At 42.6% G+C, this 22429-nt stretch overlaps 1 protein-coding gene across 2 annotated transcripts; it reads left to right on the top strand.

Annotated features, from left to right (window-relative positions):
- The first annotated feature begins 1703 nt into the window (after positions 1-1703).
- On the top strand, positions 1704-21596 carry GPR63 (G protein-coupled receptor 63). 2 transcript variants are annotated; one of them, XM_081186647.1, is made up of 2 exons: positions 1704-2153; positions 18752-21596. In XM_081186647.1, exon 2 carries the CDS (start codon positions 18909-18911, stop codon positions 20163-20165), a length of 1257 nt encoding a protein of 418 aa, XP_081042773.1. In that variant the 5' UTR covers positions 1704-2153; positions 18752-18908; the 3' UTR covers positions 20166-21596. The 2 variants fall into 2 exon arrangements, with proteins under 2 accessions (XP_081042773.1, XP_081042774.1); XM_081186648.1 differs by lacking the exon at positions 1704-2153 and adding an exon at positions 14151-14202.
- The last annotated feature ends 833 nt before the right edge of the window (positions 21597-22429 follow it).

The following is a 22429-nucleotide window of genomic DNA, read 5'->3' as shown; positions in this document are numbered from 1 at the left end:
TGGTCAACAAAAGGCAACCTGAAAATCTAAAAAAAAAAAATGTAGTATAAACACCGACAACTGGGAAACACTGGCCTGCAAGTGCTCCAATTGGAGAACAGTCTTTAGCAAAGGTGTCGTGGACTCTGAAGACACTCGAACTCAGGACAAAAGGGAGAAACGTGCTAAGAGAAAAGCACGTTTGGCAAACCCTCACTGTGATCAACCTATGTCCCCACTGTGGAAAGACGTGTGGATTCAGAATTGGCCACACAGTTACTTATGGACTCACTAAGACCATGTTCATGGAAGACAATCTTATTTGGCTACGAGTGATCACCAAAGAAGAGAAGAAGAAGCTAAACATGTGTTGGACCACCCTGTCTCCTGGCAAGCTCTTCCTAATACTGTTGTAGGATGCAACAATATCATTGGGCAGTTGTTTTATGGCATAATAAGTGCAACCTTGTATTAATACATTATGTTCAGGGAACAGGGAAAAACTAAAAATGAATGGCCCAGATCTATAAATGTCAATGTGCAACAAAGCATAGTTGTAGAACCAATGCTTTGAAGAGAAGTGGCTGGAGAAGTGGAATTAAATCTATATTGCACATCAAGCAGAGACTAGGGCTACTGAGCAGAACACACTGCATTATTTTAACACCAGTCAGTATATGAAAGGCTATCTGAAAGCCATCAGAGTAGTATAGTTGGTAGAGCATGAGACTCTTATTAATCTAATGGGTCATGGGTTTGAGCCCTATGTTGGGCAAAAGATTCCTGCATTGCAGCCAGTTGGATTTGATGATCTCCTTCCAACCAAAGGAGCCAACTTCTAGGGGCCAATGTCCCTTCGCCTCCCAATAAAATATTTGAGGGAACCCAGCCCGCCCACCCCAAATTGATAAGCACTGCCATTCAAATGGTGGGTGCAGCATCTTGTGATCAATATTTTATTCAAGTTGGCACCCCTGCTTCCAACTTTCCAATTCTATGCTTCTGTGATTCTGCGGCCCTGTCTGGGTTGTGTGTCCCTTTACTACCATGCATAGATGCCAACTCCCTAGGAGCACCCACAAAATTCCCCATAAAGGGGCTGGGCATCCACAAATTTTGGTGCCTGGGCCATGCACGCTGCATGGCACCCATGGCCCTGAGCACCTGCGGTCAAAGGGCCAAGTTGGCACTCCTGCTACCACACCCTAATTTTACCTCACAACTGAGATATTGAGATCGCTTTCGGCCACATTGCTATTGGGTTAGTGGGAAAAGCTATGACTATATGGCCTGTTCTTCTGAGCGTGAAAATTGCAATTAACAACTAAAAAAAAAAGTTTATGTACTTCCAAAAACACTGGCTGATTTTTTTGTTTTGTTTTGTTCGCTAAGCCACCGCAACGCCTGGGCTTTCTCTGGCTGGCGACAGGCAAGAGACCCGTCGTCCTTTCTTCTCTTGGGCACCTTCCCCCTCCCCTCCATGGCAGAAAAAGCCAGCGAGGCTCCGGCTCCGCTTCTCACGACACCGAGCCGGCCGCTCTTCTGCGCCGAAGGCAGCGTTTACAGCTGCGGCAAGAAGAGGCCCGCGCGCCTCGGAAGGAGCCTCGCGCCGTCCAGGGAAGACGGAGAGAGACTTGCGCGCGACGCTCCGGCGCCCTGCCAGCCTCCGCCCACCCGGGCCCCTTGGCTCCGCCCCGGGAGCTGGCGACGCCGGCGACTCGTTCATCTCGCCCAGGAGCGAGGCTGGGGCGGGCGGGCGGGGGAGCGGGCAGGTTCCTTCTGCCTTCCGCGAGCAGCTGTCTCGCCCGGATAGGCTCGCGGAGCGAATGGGCGGCTGCGCTGAGGAGTGGTCGGCGGCTGCGTGGGTGGATGGGAGTGGGGGGAAAGGCGGGCTGGGCTGAGGGGTAAATCCAGCCAGAGAGAGAGAGAGAGAGACCCCGCTCCAGCTCGCAGGCGATGCTCCTCACTTGCTGCCTTGGCCGTCTCCTCCTCCCCCCGGCTTGGAAGCTTTTGTTCTTCTCTCCACTTTGGGGCAGAGGCGAAGTGCTGCAGCCGCCGCCGCCGAAGCCTCGGCTTCCCGGGTCTCTTGTCCGCCAGGAAAGTTCCCGGAGGCAGCAGCCCTCGACTCGCGCGTCCGCCTGCCCAGGACCGGGGCTTGTTATTGTTGTTTTGAGGTGAGGTTAAATCTCAGGGGGAAGAGGAGGAGGTTGGATGGGCAGGAGCAGATGGAGCCGCGTGTGGCTAGATGGAGCGGGGCTGCGAACGGAGCGAGGGCGAGGGGCTCGAGCGAAACCTCGCCGCGATTCGGAGATGCTGGACTTGGGATCCTGTCCTCCTCCCCCTCGTCGCTCCCGACTTCATATCTTAGAGCACATGCTGCTAGGGGGTAGGGGAGGGGAGGTTGGGTGTGATTTAGATACTCCTTCATCACCTTAAAGGGTAGATCTCTCCCCGCAGCTCTTTCAATGCATTCTTGGGGCGGGGGGGGGGGAGTAGAGATGGGGATGCACGTTGGTGATGGTGAGTGTGAAATGAAGGGAGCGTTGGATTTACCAGTGTGCGCGCACATATATTTATACATATACATCCACACAGACACAGACAGGGTGCCAACTTGAACAAAATATTGAGGGGGGGGGGGAGGTAAGCCCTGCCCTGCATAATCAATCACAAGACCAGTTTGAATGGCAGTGCCCTTCAACTTGGGGTGGTGGTGGCCCCCTCTAATATTTTATGGGGAGGGGGCGAAGACCTCTCAGCCCTTAGGAGTTGGCTCCTTTGTATTCTGACTACAGAACCAAGGGATGGTATTTATTTATATATATATATATGTATGGTGGTGCTATATGGATGGATGTGTGTTGTTTTGCAAGGTGCCAGAGTACTTTTTGAAAACCAGGAACCCAAATTAGGACCAGATGGATTCCATTGCCTTAATTTATAAAATCAGAGGTCTGCAGTAAGTCCTAGATGTATTGAGGACTGACGCCTCAGACTTCGGCTTTGGCCTTTAATTAATTAATTCCTGCTAAACCCTCCCTGTCTCAAATTAAACTTTGTCTAAAACACCAAGGGCAACTGCAGCATCCTTGGCAGTGATTAAAGAATTGGTGTGTTTAAGTCAATCGGGCACATTAGTTATTCCTTAATACACTTTCACTATCCTCTGTTGCTACAATCAGAGTTATTAGAACCAGAGTGGTAGGGAATTGCATGATTCAGATTTAAACCACATTCCCCCCGCCCCCGTGTGTCCTCCATGTTGGTATTCTGACTACAGAACCAAGGGATGGTATTTAGAAGTGAAATGATATTACTGTATGTACAAACTTACTGTTATGTGGTGGGTTAATAAGGGCTTTCAAACTTCACATACTTATGCTGGCTTTACTGAAGTGGTGAAATATTGAATCCTGGTTAAAAGGAGAGGAAGTCCTTCACTTCTGAATATATGAGGTCCCTTAACCACATTTTTTAAAAAAGAGCTATAACAGAACAGTTTTATATTTTATACGTATATATAGATAAAATACACACACACACATAAAACATCTGTATGTTGCTCCATAACATGAAGTTCTCTGGGCAGCTACAATAAATAAGGAACAGTTTTTTTCACTGGACAGTGTTCAGTGGGACTTACTCCAGTGTAAGTGTGTAACCTGGGAGTAAGTCTCACTGAGCTTATGCATGTATGGACATGTAATGTAAAGCACTAATTTATTTCCTTAGTATGTGTTAAGTTTATCTTGTTTTTCTCCCTTTCAGTTTCTGACAGGTAAATCTGGGTTGACTTTATAGCCATGCATTCTGATTATTGAAAGGGGACTGTTTTTGTAGTCATTTGTCGGTAAATGTGGGGGGGGGGGGGTTGGCAACTGCTTATAGGGTGAAATATGTATATTTTAGGAGGGCTGTAATTCAGGTAGGTGGTGAAGGCTCCCTGCCATCTTGTAAGGGAAAGTAAATTCACAGCTAAAATGTAAATGGTTGATTTTCTGGTAACTTCAGAACCAGGGTACTTCAGCTGAAATTTGCAATTTGATGTGCTTCAATCTAACCCTGTGAATGGTAATTTGGGAGCCCTATTTAGACCCATGGGATGTATGTTTCCTGCAAGTATGTATTGCAGTGTAACTCTATACAGTGCATGCTACTGTATGTAATATTAGAACATTTGAATGGTTCTGTATTTCCTTATTGCAAAGCTTTTTTCTGATGACAGAGTGGTTTGTGATGCCAGAATGAATGCAGTTCAAGTGTTCACTATTTGCATATCACCACCTGTAAGTTAGTTATTTCTTAGAGTGTGTTGCTGCCTGAATTCATCCTTAGAGAGTTGAAATTCTACTGCAGCTTGCTAAAGCTGTAAATTCTGCAATGACTAAGGCCACGTATAAACAGGTAGGCTCTTTGATTAGGCAAACTAGTGAGCATATGCTTCTGTGTAGTATACCTTTTCTGCCTTAATATTTTGGTATGGGTAATAACTTTTAGGAAAAGAGTTTACTTGCATTCTTTGTACTGAGATACTTCATGGAGATAAATAAAAGGCAACTTGTGAAAGCAACAATATTACTTTTTGCAGAACTGTGTTTTAATTTAATGCATCCCTCCAGAGTTTCTAACTCACCACATCAGGTGCAGCTTGCCAGCCATGTGACCTCAGGGAGGCAACAAAACTTGGTGGGTTTTATCAAGCACATGGTAGGATGCCTATGTGGCTGCTAGGCTGCATTAGGCCTTGTGGGTTGCAAGTGGTACAGGCATGTCAGACAGTGGCGTAGCGTGGGTTGTCAGCACCCGGGGCAAAGCAAGTAATTTGCGCCCCCTAACCCATGGATTTTAGCACTCGGGCAGAGAGCTGCGAGTGCGAGCAGGCCCCCCCCCATGTTGCGCCCGGTGCGGCCGGCCCCCCCTGCACCCCCCACGCTACGCCACTGATGTCAGAACAGCTCACTCCTGCTTTGTCATGAAGACTGCAGTGTGCATTCCCAAGAGGAATGTGGAAAAGTTATTCTCTTTAACTCTTTTTATATATTACGTTTTATTAAGTTTCCAGGCTGCAGAGTTCATGACAAACTGTGTAGTAAAGAGAGAATAAGGCACTGATATAGTGTAGATTACTGCATTAAAACCACTTTTGAAGTGCTCTCTGGATGGGATTACTTCCAAACAAGTAACTACGGAATTACAGCCTTTCCCCCCATAGATTGGATAGGCTGTGTCTGGATCTCTCTTTAATAAGTGAGATAGATATTTCCAATGTTAATTTGAAAAGCCATCCAGTGTGCCTACAGTACGTAACTTTCCCTGTTGCACATATTCCAAATAATGCTTACTGCTTTGAGAGATGCAGGGGCATACTAAGTGTGGGGCGGAGGGGGTGGGTTGCCCCGGGTGCCACTCTGGGGGTGTGTGTGACAAGATGGCCCCTGCTTCCCCCCAGCTGTAGAGATGCCGAGGGTGCGCGCAGTCAGTATGGGCGCTGCTTGTGCGGTGTCTGTATGGGCTGCTCTCACCGTGCAAGCGGGAGTCCATATGGAGTGTGCATGTGCAGCATCCCATACGGACTGTGCAGGTGTGGCATTCTGTATGGAGTGCGCACGCACGGCAGCCTGTACAGACGTCTCACGTGCGTCACCGGGCGGTTCCTCCACCACTGGAGAGATGGGCAAGTTACTAAAGTACATGACAGCATTTCTTCCTATGTATAAGTGCCAGTAGAACATTGTTAAATTTGGAAATTTTACTTCTTTAAATCATTCAGTAGCATTTTTGATACTTTTATATAATCATGGTTATTTTAGCAATGCGAGCAAGAGTTCGAAATCTTAAGTGGGACCTTACTCCCATGTGAGGTGTTTAGGATTGGGATATGAAGATCTAGTTCACCTGAATGCTTGTCTCAGTTGCCATGACTTCATTGTAGGTTGTTCAGTGAGTTGTTTCTGACTTGATGATGTAGTATTAAAACGGTTAATTTTAACTGGTGGAAGGACAGGGCTAGCTAGCATGATCCCAGTCTGTGTTCCTGTGCTATTAGAGTAGCCTTAGGTAAAGATCCCATGAACTAGCAATCTTAAACTAAAAACTGTGGCTAAGATTTCAATCCATATACCTTTACTGCAGTAAATGATTTGTCATTACTGTATATAACATGGATATAAATATCCCAGGTTTTCCATCGTTCATTGTCCTGTTCAGAGAAGTAGAAGAACTGTTGTTGCTTAAGTCTTGTCTTTGTTAATGCTCCCCTTTAGCCTCTCTGCTGATCAAAAGAATGCAGTTGGGGTTCAAATGAGCTGCACTATATCAATGTTGTGATGTATGGGTATGACCAAATCAGAGGCTTTTCAGAAATCAGCCATTCTCCACATCAATCTGTAGTCTGTCCAGAGTTAGCATTCAAAGAATGGCCTGGGGACTTATGGCATTGTCACAAAATTAAACTTAAGCAAATCTGTGCTGGTCAGTGGTTTGGGTGGGAGTCAGCGCAGAACACGAAAGAGATATAGATCTATAATAAACGAGTTCTGTAATTTTCTAGGGATCTCTTTTCCATGAGAGTTTATACTTCAGTAAAGAAGTGCAAACATCCCTACAATAAGTCTGGCTCCGAGTCTCAAAGTATGCTCCTTGCTAGTGTTGAACAAGCTATCTGCTTTTTATCACTATTTTCTCCTGAAAATTATAGGATCCGTCACCTTGTATAGCTGTATGTAGTCATAATGTTGCCCCGACTTTGGGGCTGTGTCGCTGCAATAAAATAATAATAAACTCTTGGGTTCCCAATACCAAAAAAGAGGAAGCTTACACACACAGGAGATGCACAAAAACATTTCAGGCAATATTTAAACCAGAAATGGGAACCTGTGGCCTCCTGGCATTCTTGGACTCTAACTTGCATCACCCTGACTTTTTGCCAAGTGGGCTGGCATTGTTGGAGTTGGAGTCCAACAGCCTTAGGCGCTAACATCTAAAAGCAATATGCTGAGTATTCAACTCAGCAGTTTTCTGGTTGGACAGTAATATGCAGATTTTTTCAAAACTACCAAATTTTCACCCTCAACCTTTTATCTTGGAAACATCCCCGCTGCTTGTCTTAGTAGCTTCTGTGTATGGGCCAAACATTCACTTTCATCCTCAAAAAGGAGACCCTTGCGCAACACTCATTTCTTTTGAGTTTATTTAGCTTGTGCAGGAAAACTTCCTGGACGACTGCACTCTTTGCCAGTACTTTGGCTGTTAACAAGTGCATATTCAGAGATTCAAGTGTTGAGTACCATGAGTATTCAAACTTGTGTCCATTAACCTGCTTATTTTGCACAGTAGCCAAACTTTAGCATTCATCAATGGATAAATGTTTTTTTAAACAGGCTAGTTGTCTTTTAGTCTATGGCATTAAAGTGAAACTCTTAATGGCTTAAGAGGCCCTCAGGTCTTTTAAGTTAATAAAGTTTATAACCTTTCCAGACTTCCTGTTATGGACTGTATAGCTGGCAACTTGATTTGTGAAATGCAAAGTAATCAACCATCCAGAAGTCTTAAAGACAAAGCACACTTGGGCTGCAAGTCTGAATCTCATTATATGTATATTAGATTATACTGGAATCAGCAGGGTTTACACATAACAGAGTACAGTGGTAACTCAGGTTAAGAACTTAATTCGTTTTGCAGGTCTGTTCTTAACCTGAAACTGTTCTTAACCTGAGGTACCATTTTAGTTAATGGGGCCTCCCGCTGCCGCCGAGCCACCGGAGCACGATTTCTGTTTTCATCCTGAAGCAAAGTTCTTAACCCGAGGTACTATTTCTGGGTTAGCGGAGTCTGTAACCTGAAGTGTCTATAACCCAAGGTACCACTGTATAGGACTCCAGTCATAAATTGTGGGCCAACAAATTAAAATGCCTTCTCCTTGACATTTTAGATTTGGAAGTGTGGGCGCTTTTTATTTTTTAAAAATAGGTTATTCATAGCACTTGGATTCTGATGTTACATAGTACAGCAGAGGACTGTACCATATGCTTATGTGAATCATTGATTCACCTCTAAGACCTTATTAATGCAACCTTTTTGGTTTAATGCTTAATTCATCTCTGCTCCAGTTGCGTTCCAGAAGTTTGTGCTGCCTAAGAATCTGTGTGGTTTTTTGATGCATCGGTTCAAGTATGGGATGGCTGAACCTGGAAAGAAGGAATAGACTTTGTTCCTATGCTGGGTTTGAGAACTATACAGCTGCAGGAGTAATTTTTTTCTGGGGGGGCAGGAGGGATGAGAGTTGCTTCTGAAGGAGTAGGAAATCTAATACTGACTCAGTAGGAAAAGACTTCATTGATTCCTTTTGGCTTTTGAAATGGATACCATGCTGTGAAGATACAATATTACTAGTGCTTTTAGTATGGAGCTTAGTAATTCAGCCACAAAAGTGCTATGTGTGGAACTAGATTCCAGATCCTTCATTTTTGCCTCTTAGAGCAAGCTTGTTTTCTCCTGCACTGAAGGGTAAGGACCTGAACCAATGGCTTCAAGTTACAAGGAAGGAGATTCTGACAAAACATCAGGAATGACTTTATGATTCTAAGAGCTTGTTTGACAGTGGAACAGATGCCTTCAGAAGGTGGTGGACTCTCCTTCCTTGGAGGTTTCGAAGCAGAGGCTGGACGATCATCTGCAATTGATGCTTAAGTTGAGATTCTTGCATTGCAGGAGGTTAGACTAGATGACGCTTGGGGTCACTCCCAGCTCTACAATTCTATGATTCCATGATAATAACGTTAGTTATTATCTATTTTTATCTATTAACCATTCTAGTGTGCATATGGCATTTATTTTTATGTTTTTGAGGAGTGTCTAATCATACAGCCACCATCTGCAGCCTCCAATGGTACAGTATAGGAGCAGTTTTACTATGCAATGAGCTTTTTTGTCTGGAGAGTGTCTCAGTAACTTATAATTGAAATAAATTGTAAATTATCCTAAATGGTACTAAATCCCTAATGTAGCTGAATAGTTTAAAATACTTCTGCAAGAACAAATAAGTTCTGAGCTACTCTTCCATGAAATTATCTTTAGCCAATTTTAGGTTTTGTGTGTTTTACAAAAATGGCACAAATAGCAATCAAAAGTAGGTTAGCTCCAGCTTTTTGTGGAACAAAGGCTTATCACCAGCTCTACCCAAATGCTATTTTAGCATCCGTATGCAGAATATTCTGGTTAGCTTTGCTAACATGTTTTATGCTATAAGATTTACTGCCCCAAAATGCACTCTGAGTAGCTTCAGGCAGTCAAAAGAAGTGTTAGAAAGGAGCACAGGTGAGTTGTACCTTCTCTCATGCTTGCTTAAACCATCTGAAGCTGAGACTATGCACCTGCATCCATAGGAAGATCACACAAACACACACTTATCTTATCATGAAAGATGGTGTGGGCTCACTTACAGATGTCCTAAACAAGAGCCAGTATGGATTTTCCAATCACTGCTGTTAGTTTGGAACACTGACTGGCATGTTTAGTTATAGTTTTCTGCAGCTGACTCACAGTATGTGCTAGAGAGCAAGCTCCCACACCACCCTGAATCTGTGGTGATGGTGTAGGACTTTCTCCCCCCCTGCCCAGAGGCTCTGAATAGTCCTAGCCAATGACGACTCCTTACATTGCCAAATAGTTTTCTAAATTTGCTTCCATATTTTTTTAAGCACCATCTCCCAGTTTATTGTTCTCCTTCCTGCCTCCATATATATATTGTACAGAGCTTTCTATATTTTATTTAAAGTTGCATTAAGATTACAGTGGTACCTCGGGTTAAGTACTTAATTCGTTCCGGAGGTCCGTACTTAACCTGAAACTGTTCTTAACCTGAAGCACCACTTTAGCTAATAGGGCCTCCCGCTGCTGCTGCCGCGCCGCCGGAGCACGATTTCTGTTCTCATCCTGAAGCAAAGTTCTTAACCCGAGGTAATATTTCTGGGTTAGTGGAGTCTGTAACCTGAAGCGTATGTAACCTGAAGCATGTGTAACCTGAGGTACCACTGTATGCAGAATTATGGTGTGATTTCTAAGTGTTAGGTGACATCTAGGATTTCCCCTTCCTGAATGGAGGTAGCTTCCTTCCACTGAATGAGGGTTAGGTTCACAAACAGGGTGCTTCTGTGAGTAGAAGCACTTTCATGAAGCAAAAATGTTGGATATCATCTAAAATGCTGAATGTGTACTTACACTGGTTTTTCTTGTCTTAAGATAAGAATTGGGAATAGGCTGCAGTGACCAATGCAGATTAAGTAAGGACACTCAGATGCAAACGTATTTGCGTCCTGCTACCAACTAAATTGCTTTCAGCATGAGTGTTTGAAAATGTGTTTCAATGTCCATATCCACGTTCTGCTTCTACGGCTTGTGCAACCGTAACTAGTACTGGATGTGGAATGACAATTTTCCAGTGACAGAAATGTCACTAAAAGAAAAGGAGAAAGAAATCCACACTGAAATGTAAAGGCAAAGTCTAGCGCTTGGAATGCAGTAAAGTGCAGGTGAGGGATTTATTTGCATTGTATTTTCAATCACAACCATTGAAAAATAAAAGCTTGATAGTCAGACCTTCTGACACCTACACCAGCCAGGACATATGATGTCAGTCAAAGCTCTACCCACATGAACACAATAAAAATGGGATACCATAGGGAAAATTTACTGTGCCAGATTATCACAGAATTTAGAAGGTAGTGGAAGTGGAAAGCGTAAGATCTATTAATACCATGGTCACCACCACAAATGAGCACAGGAGTGATGGATTTCAATACCTAGTCTGGTCTGGAATGAAGCAGGTGAAAAGGAAGGGCATTTGGTTATATGAACTTAAAGGAAGTAGACAATAGATGTAATTAAAAAGTGAAGGTGTTCTAGGGAGAGCCCGGGAGCTCTTTCCTGTCAAGGGCTGGATTTGCTAGGGGGAAATTATTATTCAGGGGTTGCATGCCACCAAAGGGAAGGATTCTTTAACCCTCTCTGCCAACCCCTTTTTACTTTCCCTCTTAGTTTCATTGGGAACAGATTATTGTTGCCAGAAATCTGCACTGATCACTTGTGTTGACTCTCCGCCTCCCTGCACCCCTCCATCTGATTTTGCTCGCTTGTCCTCCTGGTTTTCCCATCCTTCCCTCTGGGTGCTCTTCCCACCCAAGTCTGCATGAAAACCAAGGACCACATGTTCCCTGTCTCTGGGCCAGGGCAAGGAAAGTGACAGAAGATAGCATAGAAAAGGAGAAGAGCCTGCAAAAGCAAGTGGATTCAGAGATGGGTATAATGGCCGGGTTGGGCATTTTGTGTGTGTGGCTGATAGCAGTATCAGTCTTGACTGTGCCAAGCACAGCTACAGATGGCATAAATGAGGAATGGTGGAGAGGGACGAAGGAGCTGAAAGCAGATAAACACACATGGAAAGTGGGAAGGTGTGTGGGAGAGCTGTACAGATCCAAATCTGAAATAACAGTGAAACTAAGCCTCTGAGACCAAGAGATTTGAGACTACTTTTACTTTACGTGGCGGCCTCCGTACTACATGGCCAACTGCTTTTGAAACTGAGGGAGTTTCAAAAGCTGGTTATGACATGTCTGTTCAAAGAAAACAGACCCTTGTGTAAGCCTAATTAGTCCATTTTATCCCAAGTATGATCTGGAGAGCATTTGTTCTGTGTAATGCACTTATTCCTCATTTGACGAGCAACTTGTCCAATCGTAGCCCAATAATTGAAACAAGTGGGAAGGAGCTTCAAAAGTTTTGCTTTGTTAAATTACATTATTGTAACCTTCATTCTGCATCAAACTGAGGGCAGAAATCTCAGAATCTTTTGCTGTTTACTGTGTCTGGTGCCTAGTGTGCGTGTCTGGCAGAGACGGGTGTTCAAAATACTTTGAGCAAACCTAAACTGGTAGCTATTTGATGTTTCAGTTGTGGGCTGATCATAATAAGCATTTTATATATAATAATCCAGGCTCTCTCCCCAATTATTTACAGCTAGCCACACTATTTGTTTTATTAGCGTGATTAATTACGTTAGTGACTTTGCATGAGTGGTAGTATAAATTCCTTTGTAGTCTATTTCTGGTGTAGATAGGAACATGGTTGTAAAATTTAGAAGCCTGTAGCCAGATGGATTAAAGTGTTGCTAAGGAAACAGACTTGGAAATGAAGTGGCAGCAGACTGTCCACAGAACATCATGCTGTTTGGAACTGGTATTTTAGGTTCATGCAGATAGATAAAACAGAAGTATGAAATATTAATTTCCTGACTTTTTGAAAATACCATGTTAATTTTTATTGCTCATTAATGTATACAAAGAACTCTACATGCTTTCCCTGTATCACAAAAAGTGAGAAGTCTACAGCAGTTTAAAGGGCACTCCAGTGGGTGGCCTCGTCTAGGTACAGATGTGGTCCATCACCTGCTTAACTTAAGCAGTGATACGGGTCCCAGTTACAGTGGTGCCTCGCAAGACTAAAAGAATCCGTTCTGTGATTCTCTTCGTCTAGCAGTTTTTTCGTCTTGCGAAGCAAGCCCATTGACGGATTAGCGGATTAGCGGCTTTTAGCAAAAAACCAGCAGGAACTCGCAAGACATTGTCGTCTTGCGAAGCAAGCCTATAGGAAATTTGTTTTGCGAAGCACCTCCAAAACGGAAAACTCTTTCGTCTAGCGAGTTTTCCATCTTGCGAGGCATTCGTCTTGCGGGGCACCACTGTACATGTTTCTCAGGACTTGAGTGTTGAGTTGAAGAGCAGTGATAGTCAGAATGTTAACAGAATTTAATTCATCTTGAAAATACAAGTGACATTTGGATCTGTTTAGCAACGTTGGAAGATGGTGACTTGCTCAAGGAAACTTACAGTGTGGTGTAGTGGTTAAGAGCGGTAGTCTTGTAATCTGGGGAACTGGGTTCGTGTCTCTGCTCCTCCACATGCAGCTGCTGGGTGACCTTGGGCCAGTCACACTTCTTTGAAGTCTCTCAGCCCCACTCACCTCACAGTGTTTGTTGTGGGGGAGGAAGGGAAAGGAGAATGTTAGCCGCTTTGAGACTCCTGAAAGGGGAGTGAAAGGCGGGATATCAAATCCAAACTCTTCTTCTTCTTCTTCTTGCCAGATGATGGGTAACAGCTAAATTATACATTTTTAAAAAATGAGGGATCAACCATTGCACATTTTTTTGCTCCCAGCAGTCTTAGATGCAATCTGAAACCTGTTTAGCACCTAAGAGAGCCCAATATGCATTTCTACTACTTTCTCCCAAATTCCATCTGTAGACTGACTAAATGCAGATTACGTGAGTTCAATGTCAACTGACATTTTTCTCCCTTGCTTGGTTTACCACCAAGCTTGATGAAATGTTCTGGAGCTCAAAAACTTGCACGTTACTTTGTGTCATTTTGGGTTGGTTATCCGGCAACCCCCCCCCCAAAACAGTGTGCAAGGGTTTGAGTTTGGGCCAATGTGGCTTATGGGAATCTTTCCTGTAAGCCAACATGTCTACCTTTGCTATTCAAAAGGTGTTCCTTCCTTCTCAGATGATTCCTTGTATATACAGGGGCAAAGCAAAACGACTCAGTGCCTCTTTGGGGAATATAGTTGAAGAAGGCCTTCAAGCAGGGAAGGGAGCCTGGCTTTTTGTTACAGTTTGATTTTTTTATGTTAACTTCTATTCTGCTCAAGAGCTAGCTTTATTTATTTATTTTAAAATCATCTGGGAAATGCTTTTGGTATTAACACGAGGTGGAATTCAGCCCCACGCTCTTCCAGTCATTCCATCTGCGTGAGGGTTGCTGCTTCCCTCTGCACTCTGTTCTGGGGTATTTCTGCCCCCCTCCCCCAGCTGAACCTATTGCAGGGCGCATGGGGGGGAGGAGAGCGGGGAAAGCCCTGTCATGTAAGGTGGAAGTTCTTGCTAATGGGGTTGGCTAGGTGAATCACGCTCCCTGTATTTTCAACTGCACCAAAGCTGTTTTTTTCTTTGTTGGGTTTGGGGGCTTAGGTCTTCCCCTCCCCCCATTGCTTAGTATTGACACTGCTACCATCCCCCCCCCCATTTTTGCTTATCTGGAATTTTCATAGACTGAAAATCATTATTCTGTGGAATTTACTACCAAGCATATGTTCTGAGGATTGTATTTTTATTCATGTCAAGCAGGTGTTTCCTGTGAACCTATTTGGCATGGATTTCTGAGGAGTTGATAGGTGAGCATAGGATTTAGCTCTATTGTGTGGAGCCCATTTTTTTTTTGTTTCCTCAATTTGGTGGGAGAATGTTGGCAGTAAAAAAGTACAGTAGTTCATGTAATGCAAACAAAAGTTATGAGGCCTTGATCTCAATGTGAAGTGAAAACCATTTTGGGTGTCCTATTATGCCTTTTCTGATTGCATTCTTAATAATAAATGGTTATCTACTTTGCCTACTCTCATGCAGGCTGCAGTGTGTGGGTGGAATTTCTGTGTTTCCAGACAGAGTTATTGTTGGATGCTGGGCTGAGTGCGGGCATAAAGCCCATTTGAATCTAGAGGGGCTGCTCTGGAGTAAATGGGCTGTGGATCATAGCCGCATTATGCTGATGCTGAATTGCCAGGTATGAATCCGGCAGTTTTGAGAATGCTCACCAAACTGCACTGTTCCATACTATAGATCTGTAAAATCTATACATTTTATATATTTATAGTCCCACTAGGACCTGGACTGTAAATTTCACAGATCTATAGGCCAAGACAGTGTAGCTACGTATAATTGTTGCCACCATGGATAGGATATAGACATCAGTGCTGTCCAACCAGCATTCAGGTCTGGGCTTTTGGCTAATGCCTGATTTGGTTGACTGTTGGGGCTGGGCTTGCTTTGATTTGCTCTGCCTATAAAGTTTGAGAATCAACTAAGACTGCAGTCCTTTAATAGCTTACCTGACAGTAAGACCCATTTAACTTCTGATTCTTAACGCCTTGTGAAGATGTACATTGTATGTTAAACTGTGATGTTTAGAGACAAGTAGTGAATTATATACAGTGGTACCTCGGGTTACAGACGCTTCAGGTTACAGACTCTGCTAACCCAGAAATAGTACTTCGTGTTAAGAACTTTGCTTCAAGATGAGAACAAAAATTGTGTGGCAGCGGCGCGGTGGCAGCGGGAGGCCCCATTACCTAGAGTGGTACCTCAGATTAAGAACAGACCTCCAGAACGAATTAAGTTCTTAACCTGAGGTACCACTGTATTTCCAGGACTACTGATAGGAATAATTGTTTGAATCTAGTACAGAAACTATATGACATGCTGTCTTGATGTTTTATTAACTTTTAGCCTCTATGATTGCAGGCAATGCTTTAGAGCAGTGCATAAGCCCCTTTCACATGCTAGGGTCTTTTTCACCAGCATAGTGATCAGTATCTTCCTTCATGATATTGTCCATAAGCATCTGGGTTGGAAGAACAGCCAGTGGGGATGGACTTTTTATGGTAACAGCTCTTACTAGAATAGATTGAAGCAACTTCTTCGGGAATTACTGAAGATGTTGGCTGCAGGGGAAGCTCTTCTAAGTTCTGGCAGTGCTGAATGCTTGCTAGCAGTCATGTTTCATACAACTGGCATATTGGACTAGTCTGTGAGATACTACTGCAATTTATTGCTGATATTTACTCACCTTTGTTCAGCAGGACAGCAATGATAAATCTTTATTGGTAATTACAGGATGTCATCTGTCCAACAATCTTTGACTTCATTTGAGCCACAAGCATTAGTCTGTCAGTTATTGAATTAATGCTGAAACAAATGAAAGAGCTGCCTAGGCTGATAAGTTTTTGAAAGAGAAAATCAAATGGTGATTATCTCCTTGAGAATGCAGTTTCCCCCCCATTAAAATTTTATTGTTCTTTTATAATCTCTTCCTTCATAAATTGGATGTACGTAATAATGTCATTTACTTAGGTCACAGAACTGGGGGAGAAAACTTCTAAGATGGCTTCATGACCCCTTTGAGCTATTATTTCCCTTTGAAGGGAATAAGAGCCTTCCTAAGTACCCAATTTAATTTTGTTTTTATGGTTACATAAATAATAGCAGTGAAAGGCTTGGTATAGGGTGCAACTGACTGCTCTTACAATCCATCGACTCAATTTTTAAAAACCAGCACCAGATTAACATTTTTATCCCAGGTAAACAGTATCTTGTTCATGAAGTATAAAAGAACATACAAATTGTTTTAAGATGACAGGTTGAAACAAGTTACTATCACTTCCTTCATTTTATCTGAATCTAATAATGAAGTTCAGCCATTATATAGGGGGAAATATGTGGGAATGCATTAGATACTTGCAACTTGGTGGTCTTTGGACTGCCACTTAGACTGCAATCCTGACCCTGCTTACCTGGGAGTAAGTCCCACAGAATACAGTAGGACCTACTTCTGAGTAAACATGGTTAGGATTGTGCTGTAACTCAACTTCATCTTTACTGAAGATTTTGTTAAAGATTTTACTTTTATTTTTACTGCAGATTCATGTGTTATGGGACATTGTACCATTGCTGAAATAGGTCCTACATTTTTAAGGCTATGCTTGCACATTGTGGCTTTTACCACAAAAGCGGTAGTTGTGACAAAAAGTCCCTCTTCCGTACTGCTGCACTTACAAACATGTGCACACAAACATTTCCGCTGCTCTATGAGACATCACCACAGCAGATCTCAAGCAGGCACACAAAGATGGCTTAAGAAAGTCATTTGTTCCCAAACTATTTCTCCCTTGGACCACTTGGAATTTGCTGAGTGTCTTGGAGGACCACTTAATAATTTTTCTGCCTCTTGTAGCAATTGTAATGAACTGTACTAGATGCTGTATATGGAACACAGTTTGGAAACCCCTGGCCTAACTGATTCTTCATTCTCCAGGAGTGAGGTGAATTTCTAGACCTTCTCCCTCTCCTGGTGCTATTACATTAATTCACATGAACTTTAGTTCAGTTGAGCTTACAGACCACCTATGCTTCAAAAATCAAACACTACCCTCAACTGGGACATCCTTGAGAATAATCTCAGCAATATATGCCAAGTCTCTAGTTTCTTCACTTAACCTGCTGGTTATTTTTACTGACTTGCCCAATATATGTTACAAAGAACTGAAGCACATAAGCAGAAACGGCTTCCCCTGTTTTCTGTTATCTTTTATTCTTCACCTGAGTTATTTGTTCCTGTCATGCTACCTTTTACATCACTCCCCCGTGGGCTACTGCTGTTAGTCTTTCCTTGCTTCTTGCTGTATTATTTGAGTCATAGGCCTTTATGGGCTTTGTTGCCAGAGATTTTTTATGCAACTCATCGCAACTAAAAATAGCCCAAATTTCATTTCTCTTGCTATTGTAGATTGCATATTTAAGCTTTTTTTCGGGGGGTGGGAGTGGAGAAAGAAAAGGATAGTCTTGGTTGAAATATACCTAAAATGGTTTGCTAAATCTCACTAAAGTTTTGAAACGTCTTGCCATTGTCCTCGTGTTTATGCCCCAGTTAATTATTAGCATTAGGACATACTCCATCAGCATCAATATCAAAGCTGGGTGAAATGGGAAGGAAAGGTGTGTATATGGGAAAGTGGTTAATTGCAGCTCATAGTCGTTTGTAACTGCTGCTTTGGAAATGGGTTTTACTTCAATCTAGCTGTAAAGCAGCTATGCAGGCACTGTTGGTGGTGCCTGCAAAGTTCTGGGCAAGGAAGCACTTTTGAAAGGGGCATCTAAAGACCCATGGGGGTTGACATCACTGTGACATCAAGCCAAGTCCCCAGTCCTGCTGTAGACCATTAAATTAGCTACCCTTCATGTGGTTTGTATGTTCCCATTAGACTACTACTAACATTTACATGACAACTAAATGAAAGTATATCTGACAGTAGTATCGGTTTTCCCCACAATACACAAGAGCCTACCTTGTTTCTGCTCTACAACACTACCTGCTTATCTAGGGAGGAGCAGGGGTGACAATCAAGTGGATTCCCTACAGTGGGGTGTACATTTGTTGTCCTTCTGTCAGTATATCTGCACATAGAGAATCTGTCAAAAACAAAACAAAACCCACACAAAAGTCTTCTTAATGGAAGCATGAACACATTTGTTACTCTTCTCTAGTACTCCAGTGAACATCTGCAAAGAGTATAGCCTGTTACTAGAGAAAGAGATGACTATTGGACTTAAATTGACTTGCCAAAATTTTGTTGACTTACTTACCTACTTACTTAATTTATTTATAACATTTATATACCACTTGATTATTGGAAAAAACCCTCAAAGCAGTTTACAAGAAGGATAATAAAATTATCACTAAAAATTTACAACTGTAATTTAAAACTTACAAAGTTAAAATCACAATAGAGTAGACGAAAATGAATTAATACTCACACAGACTTCCTAAAGGTCTCCTACTCGCAGCAGAAACTTGTCTGAAGAAAGTTGTGGTGCAAAGGGGTTCCTGCTCCTAAATTATGTCTGAATGTGCCTTTGCGAAGTTCTCAAAAACAGAATCTCACAGGACAATGCAATAGGAAAGAGAGGCTACTATGTACTTTTTTTTTGGTACTCTAGGGTTTACTTGTGCAGCTCTTCTGATCATAGCCATATGCAGCACTGCATCCTCCCTTGATTTCTGTAGTAGATGCTTCCCCACCCCCAACTTTGTCTTCAGTATGCGTTAATGCTAAGCAAAAGCAACAACATTATACTTGCGTCTAACCTTCTAATTCCTGCTTGATTTTTCAGACCAAAGCACTGCCATGAAGGGTGAAGCTTTACTTTCTCCCTGCTGGATCTCTAACTACGATTTGGGGCATGGCCATGGATCATGACACCACCCTTATATGCTAAAATGCCTTGAAGCCTCTTTATCTCTCCCTTGCATTCTGCTCTGTGGGAAGTGATGTTTTTTTCTGCAATGCTGACGTCTGCTCATTCTGGGACATTCAATGCAACTTTTATTGTCTATGAAAATATGTACGCAAATATCACCACCCCCTCCTTCTTGGTTCGTAGTGGCACAACGCAGCCACTGAAATATCACTTGGGTGCCATGGTTATCACTGAGGTAACTACTCTGACAACCAACACTACAACTGCCCACCCACTGCAATCGGGCTCCAAGAGCTTAAGCCTGCCGCTCCAGGTAATTCTTTCTGCTGCCATGATATTTATACTCCTTGTTTCTTTCCTTGGCAACCTTGTTGTCTGCCTAATGGTCTATCAGAAGACTGCAATGCGATCGGCTATTAACATTCTCCTAGCTAGCCTGGCTTTTGCAGACATGTTGCTTGCTGTGCTGAACATGCCTTTTGCTCTGATAACTGTCATCACAACCCGGTGGGTTTTTGGGAATATCTTCTGCAGAGTCTCGGCCATGTTTTTCTGGCTATTTGTCATCGAAGGGGTGGCCATTCTGCTTATCATTAGCATTGACAGGTTCCTTATAATAGTTCAGAGGCAGGATAAGCTGAATCCATACCGGGCAAAGTTCCTCATTGCTGTCTCATGGGCTGCAGCCTTCGTAGTGGCTTTCCCGCTTTCTTTGGGAAACCCCAACCTGCTACCTTCCAGAGCACCTCAGTGTGTGTTTGGCTACACAACAAGCCCTGGCTACCGTGCCTATGTGATACTGGTGGTACTGATTTCATTTTTCATCCCGTTCTTGGTAATGTTGTATTCTTTTATGGGTATCCTCAACACTGTACGGCACAACGCAGTTCGCATCCACAGCCACCCAGATAGCATATGCCTCAGCCAAGCTAGCAAACTTGGTCTCATGAGCCTTCAGAGACCCTTTCAGATGAACATTGATATGAGCTTTAAAACTCGTGCCTTCACCACCATATTGATTTTGTTCATTGTCTTCATAATCTGCTTGGCACCCTTCACCACCTACAGCCTTATTGCTACATTCAACAGCCACTTCGATCAGAAGCACAACTTCTTTGAGATAAGCGCTTGGCTCCTTTGGCTCTGCTACCTCAAGTCTGCCCTAAACCCATTGATTTACTACTGGAGGATCAAGAAATTTCACGATGCATGCTTAGACTTGATGCCGAAGTACTTCAAGTTTTTGCCACAGCTACCTGGTCACACCAGAAGACGTATCCGGCCTAGCGCAGTATATGTGTGTGGGGAGCACCGGTCAGTTGTGTGAAACTTGCAGCAAAGGGACACTTGTTCTTTTTCTGATGTACGTAAATTTTGGTGGATTGAAATACAATGGCTTCTTTAGCTGCCATGTTTGTAACTTTAGTACGTATTCCAGCTACCATGTGCAATTTCAAGAGAGAGATCATATTTGGACTTTGCTACTGGAGTATACGACTAAACAAAGATATTGGCTACAAACCCAAAAAGCTCCATGTGCACAAAGGAAGAATAATGCAGACAGAGATTTCTGTTTGCCACAGCAGCTTCCACTGCTGCAGTTTAGGTTCCTCCTTCAGCAGATACAACTTCAAAGAAAACTCCTGCTATGTGCAGTTTTCCCCCTTGCACACATGTAGCTTTCTGTGGATTGTGGCCACTACCTACAGCTTTCTGCAGTGGAGAGGAAGACTTATTTGAATTATTTCTCAAGTTTGATGCTCAATGACTGCAGGTCCACTTAATTGTAGATGTTTTTAATGCTGCTATTTTATGGTACATTGGGCTGAATACATACTTTTTTAAAAAATAAAAGATGTTACTGTTTTATGCCAACATAGGCTGCATATCCACTATGTATTTAGAGCAGTATGATACCACCGTAAACAGTCATGGCTTCCTCCAAATAATCCTGGGAACTGTAGTTTGTTAGGGGTGCTGAGAGTTGTTAAGAGATCCCTATTCCTTTCACAGAGTTACAATTCCCACAGCTCCCAGGGAAGAAGGATTGATTGTTAAACCACTCTGGGAATTGTATCTCTTTGAGGGAAATAGGGATCTCCTAACAACTCACTGCACCCTTAACCAACTATAATCCCCAGGGTTCATTGAAGGAAGCTATGGCTCTTTAAAGTGGTATGATACTGCTTTAAATGTATAGTGCAGATGGGACCATAGCAGAGCCAAAAGGTCTCTATTTAATTTAACATTTCCAAGAGTTGTAGTGATATTCAAAATAGATTCTACTTATCTTTGTGCACTTTAAAAAGAACTGTATAGGGGTGTTTTGTTTTTGTGTGTTTTGTTTCTTCCTGCAAGGGTTTAGTTTTTTATCCAACTTTTGTAGTGTTTCAGTAAACAATCTTTTAACAAACATTGTTTTCAGAAGGATAGATCTGCAAACACTGAGTTTATGTGAATCTCAGAAGCTCAGTGCATGTCGCTCTAACTGAGGCTATACATAAATACATTCATTGTGGTCCAGCAGAAGTTAAACATGCTTAGGTCTCATTGAAACCATAGCATTAAAATCTATGAATTTTAGTTGCTGAAGCACATGGGATTTTGTTTGGGATCCTATTGATTTCAGTGGGATATAAGCATCTTACGTTTCTATGAATTTTACCTGTTCTGTGTCATAGGCTGAGCCCTGACCAAAAACAATTGATGCCATATTGCATTTTTTAAAGTACAGTGGACACTTGGGTTGCGAACGTGATCCGTGACTTATGTTTCTGCGATTCGGCGCTTCTGCACATGCGTGAAGAGCAATTTAGTGCTTCTGCGCATGTGCAAGTGCCGAAACCTAGAAGTACTGTAACCTGTTCTGGTACTTCCAGGTTCGGCGCGGTGTGCAAACCAAAGCGTCTGTAACCCGAGGTATGACTGTATACAAATTTCAGGATCCAAAGAGCTACTTTATGTATATACCCAATGGAAACTACCATTATTCCTTTGGAATGCCAAGCCTCTAAGTCCATGTCACAAACTGTTTCTGAAACTGCCCTTAGTTTCAAGAGAGATTTGTCACCTGGAATAGTGGTGCAGTTGCTTGAGAAACATTAGAACAACTCTCCTTTGTGCCTGTGGAACTAATTGTATGGTCTTTTGGATCAAAAAGGAAACAGTACTAACTTTTATTCATAAAGGGACCAGATCTCCACAAGGTACAAATAAAAACTGTTAATATATTGGAGCTATTATTAATGCACTGATTTCTTCTGTATGAGAGGTTTTTGGAGGAGGGAATTCTTTTAAAAAGCTTTAGAAAGTAAGAGTAAGCAGGGGTTTCATACTTCCACAGGCATTAATAAGTTATCTTACTTGCATTATCAACCAGATTTAATTCTTCTCCGTCTTTCTTTAGTCAAGTCATTTTGTAGGGTTGCATCAGTTACCAGCTTTACTTGTCTTGATGTTAACCCTACAAACACCAGGTCCTATTTGAGAAAATATGAAAAAAAAAGTATGGAAAATTATGTTAGGAATTACTCGAGAATACTTGCGTGCAATCTGTTAAATGAACTTAAAGATGCCAATATATTAAATCTA

Source organism: Podarcis bocagei (genome assembly GCF_964188305.1).
Source record: "Podarcis bocagei genome assembly, chromosome: 3".
NCBI lineage: Eukaryota > Metazoa > Chordata > Lepidosauria > Squamata > Lacertidae > Podarcis > Podarcis bocagei.
This window is presented reverse-complemented; position numbering and strand designations above follow the sequence as displayed.

Coding starts and splice junctions, on each gene's coding strand:
- GPR63 (XM_081186647.1), top strand. CDS start 18,909: ATGTTTTTTTCTGCAATGCTGACGTCTGCTCATTCTGGGACATTCAAT.